At 41.1% G+C, this 16028-nt stretch overlaps 1 protein-coding gene across 4 annotated transcripts in view; it reads right to left on the bottom strand.

Moving 5' to 3' along the window:
• The window catches only part of prkcz (protein kinase C, zeta), a 227597-nt gene that overhangs the window by 53792 nt on the left and 157777 nt on the right, over positions 1 to 16028 (bottom strand). For 3 of the 4 annotated variants that reach the window (XM_047364798.1, XM_047364822.1, XM_047364813.1), the window contains 4 exons: positions 15113 to 15214; positions 7189 to 7324; positions 6984 to 7071; positions 6577 to 6696 (listed from right to left, as the gene is read on the bottom strand). In XM_047364798.1, the coding sequence (XP_047220754.1) occupies positions 6577 to 6696; positions 6984 to 7071; positions 7189 to 7324; positions 15113 to 15214 (446 nt within the window). The remainder of the gene's footprint in view (positions 1 to 6576; positions 6697 to 6983; positions 7072 to 7188; positions 7325 to 15112; positions 15215 to 16028) is intronic. The other variant, XM_047364805.1, reaches the window with a different exon arrangement.

Genomic DNA, 16028 nt, shown 5'->3' on the forward strand with positions numbered 1-16028 from the left:
CAGGTTTTCAATCTAAAGATTAATAGTCAAAATATTAAATGGATTTCAAAAGTAAAATATTTGGTGTCATGCATGATTCTCATTTAAAATTTAACAACAATGTCAAAGCAGTGAGCAGTATTGCAAAAGCAAACTTGTACACTTTAGGACTGATTAGAGACTGTCTATCATTTCATGCTGCAAATGTTTTCACGACCTAAATGATTTTTTGACATTTAAATTACTGTTTAACATCTTGGTCACAAGAATTGATTCCTTCCAAAACTAAAAGGTTTACTAACATGCAAAGCTTCTAGTGGGAATTATGCCTTTATGTAAAACGTCTCTGGGACAAGCATCATGCTCTTTATGAGAAGTTAACATGTGGAGTTCCCTTTCTGCAGAACTAAAACTGAACTCTGACTGGCGTCAGTAACACTGGAGCACTTTTTTAAGAAGGAGCAACCATCTAGTCCTGAATAATTGCCAAACTTTTCATCTTAATGGCAGTGTAATTCATTATTGTTCTGACAGACTTTTTGGTTTTATTTGTTCTTTTTGTTTAAATGTTGTATTGCATTTTTAATGTTTGGTGTAACTAGAAGCCCAACTATAAACAGGCATTGCAAATAAGGTTAGGCTCTTAATGTTAAAGTGCTTGCGATTTAATACTTAACCCTAAAATATATTTAATTCAATGTTCATCTTAATAAGTTATTGAAAATATTATTTTATTCTACTTATTATATAAAGGTAACCGATGAAACTATTCTGGAAAATGTTTACAATGTATCTTTATACTAGAAGCACATTTTAAAAATTTGTTTTCTAATTTTTTTTCTCTTATTCTTACTTTGATATAAATTCCTTTTTGTAGATCAGTAGCAAAATCAATCCAATATTCTCTGGTCTCTGAGTGTCTTGGCTTTGGGGATGACATGTGGTGCACCAACACATAAAAGCACACCCCTGCACCAGGTCCATCTTGGTGACATATGGTGGGTGGTTCTTATAGTGAAAGGCTTGTTTCCGTTGGCAGGCTTTCATCCAGGAGCCTGCTGATAAACCAGTAAAACCACCAGGAGGATGGTACTGGTGGCAGATGCCAGCCATGGCACCGTGCTATAAGCTCCTGACGGTAACAGCTGAGACAAAGTGCGTCACACTGTAGTATGGAGGAATTTCTGCTGCTGCAGACAGTGTGAGGAAGGGAGGAGGAGGTGATGGGGTTGTGCTATGTAAGGAGACCATATGGTATGAGGAAACAGAAACACAAGTAGAAGCACAGAAATTCTCCACAGTGATGAAGTGTGATGACACCTGCAGCTTGTTTTATGCTGAGCTCTCAGACTGGACTACACTGTTCCAACAAAGTTCAAAATTGGAGACAAGAATGTGTGATCTCTAATAACTATCATGTTTTTAATCACAGCCCTGTGATCTTATCAATGCTGAAACATCCAATAATGGTCACTTCGGGTCTCTTTTAGAGAGTGGTGCTATGGATATTAAAGAGGAACAAAATGAAAAAGAAAATCGAAATGAAGAAAAAAGCCCAGACTCAAAGTCCTCAGGTTTTAACCCAAAGAAATGGTAAATTTTCTTCGGGTTAAAACTCCCTTTGAGAGACTATGTCTCTCGGCTGGCCTGGGAACGCCTTGGGCTCCCCCCGGAGGAGCTGAGGAGGTGTCTGGGGAGAGGGACGTCTGGGTGTCTCTGCTGAGTCTGCTGCCCCGGCGACCCGGTCCCGGATAAACGGAAGACAACGAACGAACGAAAATGGTACACTGTACACTCAACACAACAGTACCAACAATACATTTTGTTTAAATGTGGGGTTATTTAACTTTTCATCCAGTATTTTAAGTCTCTACTTTGTAATTAAAACAATAAATTAATATAGCCCTGATTTGGCTCCAAATGTTACAGGTTACCTGCTTGTAGGTGAATAAATGTGGATGACTCTGAAGTCCTGACTCCCAGTGTGCACTTTCAATTTCAAAGGTTTCAACGCACTATTGTAGCTAGCTTTAAAATAAACATAACCAACAGTCGAAGTAGTACTGAATTTGCCAGCCAGTGTATCTTCATGGTCAGTGACAACTCACATTGCTTTTAGATCATTGTGCAGAGTCATCAAATTCAAATTAATTCCCTCAAAAAAGCTGTAAAGTTTCACTTTATTTTTTGTCCATCAGTTAACTCCATTTCTAGCGTATTAATTTATATCAAAGACTGGCACATGTGCTTGAAATAATTGTCTTGTGTTAGCAATGGTTACCTCCACAGAAAAGTGTGCAGCCATCATCACTTTGGCCTCACAGGTAGATGAGGGCAATATGGCCACAAAAGGTTGTTCTTCTATTTTAAGAAAAACTTTTCATAACAGTATAGCAAACTGTTATAGAAGGACACTAATATTAAATGTAGAAGAATTGTAAAAACCTTTGGGAAAAAAATGAATGTTATTGGTAACTCTAATAATAATAATTATTGATAGAAAATTGTATTATAACTTCATAACACCACAGCAAATGTATTTTAAAGTAAACTGCATTCTTATTAAAAGTATAAAATGCAGTAATGGCAAAAAAATAAGTACACCTTCTTTACATTTAATGGTTTTGTATATTTTGTATGCATCTAAGGTTATGATATAATTAAGTTTTTTGTTTTACATCTTTGTTAAATAAAACATCTTATGATATAAGCTGTAGTTTCTTATTTTGTACACTTGAGGTTAGGTTTAAATATTTTACAAGCTGGTACAGACCAGAAAGTCTGGACCCAAGGTGAAGAAACTAGCAAGAACCTGTGGCCGGTTCTTAGAAATCAGCCGGAGAAACAGAAACCAACAAGCATCAAGCACTAAAAGTCCAATAATGGGTTCTCATCAGTTAGGATTTTATTTCACAGGTTCCCACTTGAATCCTGAAAATTGTTAAACAACCGTAGAAAACCTTTTGTTTTTAGAACTGAATGTTATTCAACATCAGAAGCTCAGAGAAGTTTGGATGTCTGCTGTGAAAACAGCACAATGTGAGTGGAACAGAAAGACTTACAGAGAACTAAAACTCTTCCTCTGTGCTTCACCTTGACAAATAGTAGGTAAGATGAACAGGTTGGTTTCTGCTCTGAATGCATGTCTGCAAACATCTGACTGGCTGATGAGTGGTACTGGATGTTGAAATGTTGTTCCTGGAAATCTTGAACATCTTGTTAGAGTGAAGCTGCTGTTTAGTTTCCTTCTTATTAGAGCCATATGAGTTGGACCGACTTTAAAACCACATCTGGGTGTTATTTGATTGAGACAATCAACAAAACCTCACTCAAGAAACCCAACTACTTAATTTTACATCCCTCATTTGTCCATGCATTAGGAAGATAGTCAAAACGTCTTTTTCAAAAGGAAAACCTCTTTAGTTGATGTCATTGATATTTTCAATGGTATTGATCAGATGGCTGAAACAAAGTATAACATCCAAGTGGTCAGATAAATCCTGGCTTTTTAAATCTTTGGAAACCTTTTGTTTCCTGGATCATGTGGTCCTCTGCATCTCTGATGCATACTGATGACATTAATCTGATTCAACTCCCTCAGCTGCTGTCCAAGTGGAGCCTTTCCTGAACAGACGGATGCCTCTATTTTGGTGGACTAATAACAGTTGGAACAGACCTAACCTGCTGTGGTAAACAGGGCTGCAGCTATCCAGTTATCCAGTAGTTGAATGAATACTGGATACTATCCAGATAAGTGACTTTATAATAATAATTCCTCTGTTAGAGAATTACCAGTAGTCAATGTCAGGATCGTAAATATATTGGAGATGCTGAATATATTCCAAGAAGCACTGACTGTGAAATATGGAGTGGTTCAAAGTTTAAGGTTAAATTTAAGTTGTTCCCACTTTTGAAAGAGGTTTTAAGGAGAAATGATGGTTTCCAAAATAATCCCATGATATTTAAACTTATTTCCTCAAAGCTCTTGCTTTTTTGTGAACACAGGGCATAAGATTTTCTTAAAGCTCAAACAAGATTGAGTCACAATTTAGGGGGTCAGTCCTGGGCTTGAGTTATTACAGATGGTAGAATCTGAGATGTTTCAACAGAAAATACATGTTTTAAATCAACATGATATACAGAAGTTGATGTTATTCTTCTTGGTCTTTAGATCAGGTAGGCTTTCATTGGGTCCTGCCATAGCAATGCATGGAGGCACCTATTATTCTCCACCTCCAACGAGACTCTTTATATCTCTATTTATTAATACTTCGTCTACGTTAATACGGCAAAAACCGTAAGGTGCACCACAGTATATACACCTCACACAAAAAGGCATTTGGCTTTTGGGTGACATTATGGAAAACGTCAGAAGTTAATGCTAAAGTAATATTATATCATGAAAGTAGGGCATTTAAGTAGAAGCATGCAATGTGATTTTCTTATCTCAACTGCAACAAAGAATGTCAGTGTCACAATAACGTGACATGTGACCTTGAGTATCAGTTACAGATTGACAACGACGTCTCATGCTGTTCACAAGTCGGCTTATTATCTGCTGAGGCATGGCATCGCAATTTTCTTGAAGAATGACCCTCAGGTCATTGGGGTTCTGGGGTACAGAGTTATGGGCCTCTAAATGGTGACCCTGCTGATCCCACAGGTTCTGTATGGGATTCAGGTCTGGAGAAAGTGCAGGCCACTCCATTTGAGGCACCCCAGTCTCCAGAAGCCATTCCCTAATGAGGCGACCTTGATGAGCTGGAGCATTGTTGTCCATGAAGATGAAATTAGATCTCTGTGCACGGTGGCGCAGTTGGTAGCACTGTTGCCTTGCAGCAAGGAGGTCCTGGGTTTGATTCCCAGCCAGGGGTCTTTCTGCATGGAGTTTGCATGTTGTCCCCGTGCATGCGTGGGTTCTCACTGGGTACTCTGGCTTCCTCCCACAGTCCAAAGACATGCCTGTTAGGTTAATTGGTCGCTCTAAATTGCCCTTAGGTGTGTGCATGGTTGTTTGTGTGTTGCCCTGCGATGGACTGGCGACCTGTCCAGGGTGTACCCTGCCTCTCGCCCATAGACACCAGCTTCCCCGTGACCCACTATGGAATAAGCGGTAGAAAATGACTGACTGACTGACTTCATACTTCTGGTTACCAGAGCAGGTGAAAAATATCCTAGAGGCAGGTAAAACTCAAACTCCTAAAGTATGAAATAGAAGAGAAATGACCAGCATCTGCTTAAATTATTATTTGTTGTAATCTTCTCCCTGTTTGGCCTAAAATACAAGCTGTTGATAAAGTTATTTCATAAAGTGATTTATCACATTGGATCTTACTGTAGATTTCATTGTATCATGTCAGTGTATTGTTATCATGCTATGACTGTTGGGTTGTATTAGGATTGCTTCATTTTGGGAAGGAAACACTGAGCTTTGATCCTGACTTTATGTGTCACAGTCATTACTAGAATAGGAATAAAACATCTTATAAACATTGGTAGGTTTAAAAAACCCATCTTAGCCTACCTAGTAACTGTCAGGAATTTTCCATGAATGTCCTTATAAAAATGTAATTGTGACAAAATGTTGAAGCGTTTTCTGCTCATAAACCTGGGTCTATAACCAACATTTATTTGGTCACTGAACCGACAGAAGAGAGGTCTGTGATTTCAGGTGGCTCAGTGCTATGATCTGGCTCCATCTCTGCTCCATCAGAATTCCATCAGCTGCCAAATGAAGCAAACACATCAAGAAAACGCCCCACTGGTCCTCACATGCAATTAAGTCCCATTTATTATAGAGGCCATGATGTACTGCCAAATGCTCCAGGGGTCATGTGCGGGCAGGACTTCGTACTGAGGATGTATGTGCAGTCAAAGTCATTACAAATTCAAGCATTTACTCGGCACACTCTGAGTTAGACTGATTCACCTTTTTTTTAGGATTTAGCTGGTACAATGAGCTGTTTATTAGAAGAAAGCACTGTTTACTGTCACAGATATCATCCAGTAGCATTGAAAGACCGATGAGGACTGACTTTTCTTTAGAACACTGTATTGCTACTATCTCTGCAATCTTTCAGCTTAATTCAAGTCAAAAACAACTTTATGTCGCAGCCAATTATATACAAAAAATCTTGACCAAGCAGACAAAAATGTATTCCAGTTTAAAGTCCCGTCTTTCACTTCCAGATTGAAAGAATCCAGCTAATGAAAAGAAGGCTTAACTTTGCATTTATAGCAACACAAAGTTATTATATTTCACTTTTAAACTTCACCTTTCTGACGTTATTTTGTTAGATGCTAAATTCTTGCCGAAAACACTTGCTCTTACAGTATCCGGCCGCTATAAGGTCTACTTTATTCACATCTGAACTACTATTTTCAAAATAAGCTTTATATTTTATTCAAAGTAATTAATAAAAACAAAAATATACAATGCATTAGTGTTTAATAACTAAGACAAAGATGTGAAAACTGTGCAAACTAAAGGAAACATCTGGACTGATTTGCCTCGTTTTTCAGTTTAACTTTCAATGCCAGCACTTTAATGTGACTGAACCCCATCATTTACAATCAGTGCAAATAACTATGTCTCACCTTGAAAAAGGTATTCCTCTGTGTTCATGTCAGGATTGTCTGTAATAATATCAAACGGAGATCTTCCAGCCATCATCTCAAACATCAGAACACCCAGAGCCCACCAGTCCACACTGAAGCCTGGGAACACAAACAGAAGTTGGTTTGGTAACTAATAAAAAATCCTCTTCATAAACACAACTGAGCAACGCTTTCATTGCTGAGCTGCCGGCTCTAAAAAATGGTTCTTAAAAAGGGTAAATCCTCCACCTACATCCTGTGTTTACCATCCTACGTACATGAAAAATACAGTATGAGGCTGTGAGATAGTTTATAAACGCAGCTCAACAACCTTACAAGACTGAATTCCTCTAATTAAACTTCTATTCCAGTGATGGATCACTGCTCTAAAGCCTCCTGGTTCTTACCATAGTCCTCTCCTCTGAGGATCTCAGGTGCAATGTAGTTGGGGGTTCCACAGAAAGTGCTGGTGGTGTCCCCTGGTCTGATCCCCTCCTGATAGGTGCATTACAAGCAACAATGTGGGAGAACAAAAAAACAGAAGATATGTTAGACCATAGATCTGCCCACACAATGTGAGAACAACTTCATAAAAATGCAGGTTTTTTGGACCTTGCACATGCCGTAGTCTGTAAGCTTGATGTGTCCTTCGTGGTCCAAGAGAACGTTGTCGAGTTTTAGATCTCGGTAAATGATGCCCTTTTCATGAAGGAAGTTCAGTGCGATGCAGATTTCAGCAGCATAAAATCTGTAACACATTTTTAAAATTATCATGAAGTGCCACCAGCAGGCCAATGATGTCCATATGATCTGATATTATATTTGTCTGTACACAGGTGTATCGCAATAAATTTGAATATTATCAGAAAGTTTATTTATTTCAGTAATTCACCTTAAAAAAGATTATTTTTCATGATTATGGCTTCCAGCTGATGAAAACTCATAATTTAGATTATTTAGAAATGTTAGTGTACATTTCATTAGAGCATTCAGATCGGCTCTGAGCCCCTTCTTGTTTGCTGTGGTGATGGACAGGTTGACAGATGAGGTTAGACAGGAATCTCCGTGGACTTTCTATGTTTGCAAATGACCGCGATCTGCGGTCAGAGCAGGGAGAGAGGGGTTTGCCTTGGAAAGCAGAGTAATTAAGTTTAGCTGGAGCAAGACAGAATACATGTGCATGAATGAGAGGAGCTGTAAGGTTACAGAGATAAAGAAGATAAAAGATTTTATGAACTAAACCATTTAAATAGTAAATGGTTTGTTTATTTATTTATATTTGCTGACTAGGCGGCATTAAGTAAAATTTAATTTCAAAAGTGAGCGCAAATAACCCAATGTGAAGCCCTACCAGCTTCTTTAGCGGTTATTTCCAGACATTGGAAGGCTTCTTTCCAAGCTGGATCGATACCAGGCCTCCGTTTCTTCTGCTTGTTAAGTCCTTCAGCAGCAGAAATGATGTCCGTGCCTATGACTGACGCAGTGCTAGTATTGGCTGCAGGCCCGCCATTTTGTTCCTCGCCATTACTGGAATGACCGTCACCCAATTTGTGTATAGCAGCCAATGGGAAGAACGCCATGATATGACGCCGTTTATACCTACCCTTCGAAGCTGACACGATTTTAGAAAGCTTTACCATTAGTGGTCGCACAGGGTCATAAGGTGAAAGGAAGCGGGAACAGACGCAATAGTCGACATAAAAACCACACGGAGAGGGAGCCCAGAAGTCAGCCAAAGGGCTGAAAAATAAGCGTAACAGCTTAATTTCAGCGTAACGGTGACAGGTTTAATGAAATACACTGGTGAGAACCCCGAGCGTGTGTTACTGACCTGCTGGCACATGATGATTTTATTATTATTATTAGCCGCTTTAGACCTCCTCACACTGAACGCGGTGCAGCTGCGGTGCGGTCGTGCTGCTGAAAGCTACTCACACTGCACTGTAGCCAGCCCGGCCCAAATACGGCTCCGGCTGTGGAAATGGCGCTCCCGAGAGCAGAAGTTCACGTGGGTTCTCGTGCTTTCTGGGAGTTCACGCAAGAACTAGCCCAACCATTTAGTAGGTCTGTCATATACAAAGCCTGTATTTGGCTGTACAACCACTGCCTCGTAGTTTTCTGCCAGCAAAACAAGAGAGGAAAATCTCTGTCTGCTCTTTTCTGTTGCCATCCCTCTAAATTAGTAAAAACAGCTATGGATTTCGTTTTCCTCATTATCCGTGCGCATCCCCAAATAGCCCCTCCGTTTCCTCGTTTTTCTGTTTTTTGTCGTTTTGTTTACACTAGTCAAGTTAGCATATGTTGGTGGGTTGATTTTATTATGAAATTCACTGGAACTCTCTCCTGTCTGGCTTCCTGTTTGGCTGGTAAAATTCAGGAGCTTCACACAGAAGCCGTTGCGGTGTCCGGCCAAACTTCCTTCTTGCGGAAACATTTAATTGAGCCGTACAACCTCAGTAACTGCAACCGCACTGCACCGTGGCTGATGTGAGTGTACACATTGGGTTTCTTGGCACGCCCGCACCGCAGCTGCACCATGTTCAGTGTGAGCCCGGCGTTAGGGCAACCATCCTGGAGCTCTGCACAGAAAAGGCACCTGAGTTACAAAGGGGCACTAGAAGGAATCGTGCGTTGCTGGTGCCAGCTCAAGTTGTAACTATTGTTGGGGCCCACAGCCATGGATACAACATGAAAACTCCGGTATGAACTTTTCTGGAACTTTCAAAATAAAGTGCATTTAACCTACTTCCAGCACTGCGAAGCAAACTGTAACAGCGGACCTCCCATGATGCCACTGGCCATATAAAACCCCCACCTTTCCAATGGTCCGATCTCTTCTACGTGGGTCACCCAGGGGCCTGGACAGAGAGACACAGCGCGCAAATGTCTCTTTGCTGCTATTCATTCATAAAAAGGGGTAAATTAAAGTCTAAGCGTGGCTTGACTTTTCTCCCTGAGATTTACAGAGATTAACTGTTTCTAGAGAGTTCCCGGCACGACGCCGAGTGGAGCAGTTTCCCGGTCTGAAAGAAGAACAACAGGAGTCTCATCTCGTGGCTACGGTAACGTGCAGTTCGGTGGCCCGACAGAACGAGCCACTCCCCACAGCTAAGGAGGTTAGCTGTAGCTAACCATTTGTTGACTGTGGACGTTTTTTCAAACTTCGTCGCCCTGGACAGCTTTTCCTCAGCATGGTTCAGAGGTTAGGTTTGGGCAGAGAGATTTAGGATGGAATGATCTGAACGTTTTCATTTTATGAAGTTTGGTTTTGTTTGTGATGAACTCAGCTATCTTGGTGCTAGCAGAATATCTGCAGCACACTTGCTCAGTTTTGTGTTCTGTGTTTTTAAAGTTAAGACAAACTTTACTTGAAGGGGGATTTTAAACAGAAGATTGATCATAACGCGCCGTCCACGCTTATGCATTTTAACCCTTTTATTAATGGTATTTTTAAAGGTGTGTGTTTGATTCTGGTGCTAAGCTATCAGCTTCTTTCTTAGCTTTAACTGCTAACAGCTAAGAACACGTGCTTGCTGCCAAAGAATATTTACCCAGAAAGGTTGTTAGTTTTCAATCCAGTAAATAATATTTCCCTAAATATTATTTTACTAAACTTGATAACTAGGTAAACACCATTAAGCCCCGTTTCTCCAGAAAGATTTGGCTCTTTTCCAAAATATTTCCTTAAATATTTTACCATTTCCTTGATATTTCTTCAAATATTATTTTAATAAATAAAGGCAGCTAATGAGAAACTGACTGTTGAGAATTAGTCATCCAGAAGGTTGGTTTTATTTAGCATATCATTATTTAAAACATTATTTTATAAAAATAATATTTTATCTGATCTTGCATTGTGAATGGTTGTCTAAATGTTTGCTGATTATTGCCTAAGGTGGTTCCAAGACTAACTTAACTTCATTTCCAGATTCTTCAAGATAATCCTTGGTTCTCAAACATAAATAACATTGCATGGTAATGTTGCATCACTCTTTTGGTCATGATTTTCAACCATCTTTAATCAACTAGTTTATATTGTACATAGCCTATTAGTATTCCTTATTCTTTAATTCTGCTTGGTAGTTTAGTTGGATTGTTTTAGCATAGTAAAGAGTTTGTTGATTGAAATATGTTTGACTTTGAGTTGACTTATTTTTGTTAATAAATTCTTGTAGTTTAAGAAATTGTGTGAATTCATTCCATGTGTGTGCAGAGTTTATGCTGTTCAATAATGTCAGAGCTTGGCTCACCCTTTTCGAATTTGTCCTAATACCACCGCCTTACTAAGCTGGTATTCACAGGACAACCCTTAACAGACCGAAATATTATTTGATGAAATATTAAAGTATTAATATTAAATAATATATTCAGATTCATAGGCACAACACTATGCTGGGATTCTGTGCAACTGGAGTTTTTCAGAGGGAGCCTGCTGACAGATCATGTATTTCACAATCATCTCTGAGCCATGCCATGCCAGCCATATGGGACGGCCTCATCTGCATGTTGTCCAAATATGTAACATTCCCCTACAATGTGGCTGAACAGGCAGAAATTAACTTGCAATTTGCAGCAAGGAGCCCATTTCCAAATGTGATCAGGGATATCGACTGCACTCATATTGCTATGATGACACCATCTGTAAATGAAAATGCTTTTGTAAATGCCGAGTTTACAGCAATCGCCACCTTCTGCCACTCCATTTCCTTTATTTTGTGAGTGATTCTAGAAGATTGACTGCCAAATAATATTCAATGTCTTGCCTCGACCTCTGATACTAAAACCTCTAGTTCACCTTCGTGAATCTCCTCTTCTTTCTCCTCCAGAGTTTCTCCCTATCAGAATCAGAATCAGAAAAGCTTTATTGCCAAGTACGTTTTTGGACATACAAGAAATTTGTTTTGGCGTAGTCGGTGCAATACAGTACAAATTAAACAGTATAAACATATCTACAATATAATATAAATATATGTGCACAGTTTTAAGTGAGTGAGAGTAAATATAGAGCAGTATAAGATGCAAGAGCAATACAACAGTGCAGGTGATCATTGTGCAAGTATGGCAGTGCAAGTAAAGCAGGAGTCCATGCTGAACGTTAATGTAACGCATAGAGTTACAAGATACGGGTGTCCTGTCAGCAAAAACAGAGGGGGTGTGGGGGAAAGGGAGAGTGTCATGGTGGTTTCCGGGCTTTGTTAACCAGGCTGGTGGCAGATGGGAAAAAACTGTTCTTGTGGCGTGAGGTTTTGGTCCGGATGGACCGCAGCCTCCTGCCAGAGGGGAGAATCTCAAAGAGTCTGTGACCATGGTGGGAGGGATCAGCCAGAATCTTCCCTGCCTGCTTCAGGGTCCTGGAGGTGTACAGTTCCTGGAGCGACAGTAGACTGCAGCCAATCACCTTCTCAGCAGACCGAATGACACGCTGCAGCCTGCCCTTATCCTTGGCTGTAGCAGCGGCGTACCAGATGGTGATGGAGGAGGTGAGGATGGACTCAATGATGGCTGTGTAGAAGTGCACGATCATAGTCTTTGGCAGGTTGAATTTCTTCAGCTGCCGCAGGAAGAACATCCTCTGCTGGGCTTTCTTGATGAGGGAGCTGATGTTTGGCTCCCACTTGAGATCCTGGGAGATGATGGTTCCCAGGAAGCGGAAAGATTCCACAGTGTCAATTGTGGAGTCACAGAGGGTGATGGGGGCAGGTGGGGCTGGGTTCTGCCTGAAGTCCACAACCATCTCCACTGTCTTTAGAGCGTTGAGCTCAAGGTTGTTCTGGCTGCACCAGTCCAACAGATGGTCCACCTCCCATCTGTACGCGGACTCGTCACCATCAGAGATGAGTCCGATCAGGGTGGTGTCGTCCGCAAACTTCAGAAGCTTGACAGACTGGTGACTGGAGGTGCAGCTGTTGGTGTACAGGGAGAAGAGCAGAGGAGAGAGAACACAGCCTTGGGGGGAACCGGTGCTGATGGTCAGGGAGTCAGAGGCGTGCTTCCCCAGCCTCACGCGCTGCTTCCTGTCAGACAGGAAGTCAGTGATCCACCTGCAGGTGGAGTCGGGCACACTCAGCTGGGAGAGCTTCTCCTGTAGCAGAACTGGGACAATGGTGTTGAAGGCAGAGCTGAAATCCACAAACAGGATCCTGGCATAGGTTCCTGTGGAGTCCAGGTGCCGGAGGATGAAGTGAAGGGCTAGGTTGACTGCATCGTCTACAGACCTGTTGGCTCTGTAGGCAAACTGCAGGGGGTCCAGGAGGGGGTCGGTGATGCCTTTTAGGTGTGAGAGCACAAGGCGCTCAAAGGACTTCATCACCACAGAGGTCAGGGCGACGGGTCTGAAGTCATTAAGCCCTGTGGTCCTTGGCTTCTTGGGAACAGGGATGATGGTGGAGGACTTGAAGCAGGCTGGCACATGACATGTCTCCAGTGAGGTGTTAAAAATGTCTGTGAAGACTGGAGACAGCTGATCAGCGCAGTGCTTCAGGCTGGCTGGTGAGACAGAATCCGGACCAGCAGCTTTCCGGGGGTTCTGTCTCCTGAAGAGTTTGTTGACGTCCCTCTCCTGGATGGAAAGAGCCATCCTCGGCGTGGGTAGGGGGCTGGTGGGGGGGAACTTCCACAAACGTATAGTATGAAAGCTGCAGACAAGCAGCAGTCAGGGCTGTGGTTGTGTTTGTATCACATACAAATCACTTTAATTTTTCAGACTGTGGAGCTGCCTTGCTTTTGACAATAATGTCCACATTGAGATAGTACTCAATTATAATGGAAAACAAACCAAACCTTGTAGAGTAGAGCCAACCCTAGACGACTCAAGTAGAGTAGGTATTAATGGAAAAGAGGCATTGGAGAGCAAAGGTTTCCTCCTTTCACACATTCCATTGAAGTTAAATGTTTAGACTTTTAGGCTATTTTCCAGACAATAGAACAGCTGATTTATGTAAACCTCATCATGTCCATCTGACGTGATATAACCATATATTATTTTAGCCATTTTAAGTGGGATCAAGTGCGGAGTTTTACTAATTCATTCCTCACCACAAACATTGTTTTAAGTTTACCGAAAGTTTTAAACCATATTTTCTCCAGTTTTAATACCTAAATTATTCTAGTGTATTCTTGAGTCTCTTAGTACTATAAAAAATTGTTATCCTAAACATGTTAAGAACACACAAGGGGTGTTATATTTTGATGACTGTTTTTGGCATTGCAATGATGCCTTTCTGTATATTTTCATATATTTTTCATCAAAAAACAAAATATCTAAAGTATAAAAGGAAGAAGATATTAGTTTTCTTCAGATTACTGCTGCTGTCAATTTGCTTGCCACTCTAAATTTCCTTGAGCATCTCCAGATTCTGATTTTAGTTTGTTGAAGAACTAAAACTTTGGGCAGCGCTGCAGTCGCTAGCAGTAGGTCCTTCAGGCTCATGCTGTGAGTCAAGCGTTAAACCCTTTTGGTGATGATAAAATGTACTTGGACGGCTTCTTTGGTGAGTCAGCGTTGTGTTTTCTCTCCATGTGTAGGTAGTGTTTTCTGTCTCTTGGAGACAAGCCTTCATTAACTCTGACAAGCCTTTCTGTGTCTGGCTGCTGTAAACCAATGATTGTCAAACACTGAGGGAAAAGTCTGTGTTGAAACGATGTTTGACAGAGGAATCACAAATCCCACACCGCTCCCCCACATCTCCGCTGTGGCAGCCTCTGTTGTTTCTCTGCTGCCTTCAGTCAGTGCAGAGACACGTCCTATCAGCATCACCCTGCATCGCCCACTGCGTGGGGGAATGCATCAGGGCTCTCTCTAAGAGCGCTGCTCATGAATATGTACAATCATTATGAGTGCTTAACATGCTGCTTTGCATATGTACAGCCACTGTCTCCAGGATCCAGATTGAAGAGGCTGATTGGGGCCCAATGGTGTCTCTCTAAATTACTGAGCCTTTGATCTGAAATTTATAAGAGCCACAGTTGGTTCAATGAATTATGGATGCTTATTACATTTCTCCAAGATGTAAAAAAGTCTTAATTTGGATTTGGGAAGCATTGCAACATCCCTGAGAGCATCTGTTTGGTACGAAAACAGAGGCTATTCAGGAAAATGTTTATAAAAGGATCTTCAGTCTGATCCCTCACCAACCACACTACACCAGATCCTTTTACAAAAAAAAAAGGCTTTTGATTCTAAAGCAACAACATTATATCCCCTTTAGTAAGACCGCCTTAAAACAGCCGTCAGCTCCATGCATGTGTCTTCTGTGCATCTGTGTCATATGAGCATCTAAAATCTAATCCTAAAAGAACCAGTTGCTGAACCTCCTGTGACCATGCAGCAGATGCCCCTCTGCTCTATTATGGTCCACGGAGGTTTTTATTACATCTAATGAAGAAAAATAAAATACAATCATTATCTCAAAATTACACCAACACATGCAAAACATGTAATAGTATCATTAGCATGTGGGAGAAAGGCAATTAAAGAGGTCTGAATGTAGAACTGGACAGGGATTTGGATCATGTGTGGAGACCGCTGGATGCTTACCTGGCATGTTCCTCTGGGAGCTTCCGTTGCCGTTGCATATGAAACATCAAGTCTCCACCATTCACATATTCAATCACCAGAAATAACCTGAAACACACAGAACTATTTTACTCATACAGACCATAGTGAACATTCAGGAGAATCACTTGACTGTTTATTGTTTGAACAACTTTAGGCTGAGCATTGTTAGCAAATCACCCATTAGGTCTGACCCGTTCTGTAGGGGAAGCTTTCTTTCACCAAGTAATCCCGGTGTTCAAATAAGGTTCCACTTACCAATTTTCAAAAAATGCCTGAAGAGCTTGTGTGTCTCATTCAGTTGAGATATGCTTATGGTTTTATTTAGGTAACAAGATGTTAACTTTGCTATCAGTATCTGGCTTACTTGTGAAAACCAAGCAAAAAAAACAAACAAACAAACACAATTTGTATGTGTGTTAAAGATTCAGTGTGAAAATGTAGTGACATCTAGTGGCACAAATGCTAACTGATACCCCAAAATTCTGATAGTTGTGACTAGGGTGTAGCATAGAGCAGCGCTTCCCAACCAGGGTACTCGTACCCGTAGTGCTATGTTATAACATTTAACATTTTATTTCCAAGATGACAGATAAATATCATCAGTTAGTAGGGATAATTGTTTGATGTGTGATGCATTATTAGGGGCAATGGTGGCGACAGGTTGGTTCTTTGGGTCGCTGGTTTGAACTCCTGCTCTGTCCGCCTCAGTCGTGTCCTTGGGCAAGACATTTCACCCTCCTTGCCTGCTGATGGTGGTCAGAGGGCTCAGTGGTGCCGATTTTATGGCAGCCTCACTACTGTGCAGCTGTAGCTACATTGTGACTCACTACTGTCAGTGTGTGAATGACTGATTGTAGTGTAAAGCGCTTTGGGGTACTCAGACTTGATAAAGCGC

Source organism: Girardinichthys multiradiatus, chromosome 1 (genome assembly GCF_021462225.1).
Source record: "Girardinichthys multiradiatus isolate DD_20200921_A chromosome 1, DD_fGirMul_XY1, whole genome shotgun sequence".
NCBI classification, from domain to species: domain Eukaryota; kingdom Metazoa; phylum Chordata; class Actinopteri; order Cyprinodontiformes; family Goodeidae; genus Girardinichthys; species Girardinichthys multiradiatus.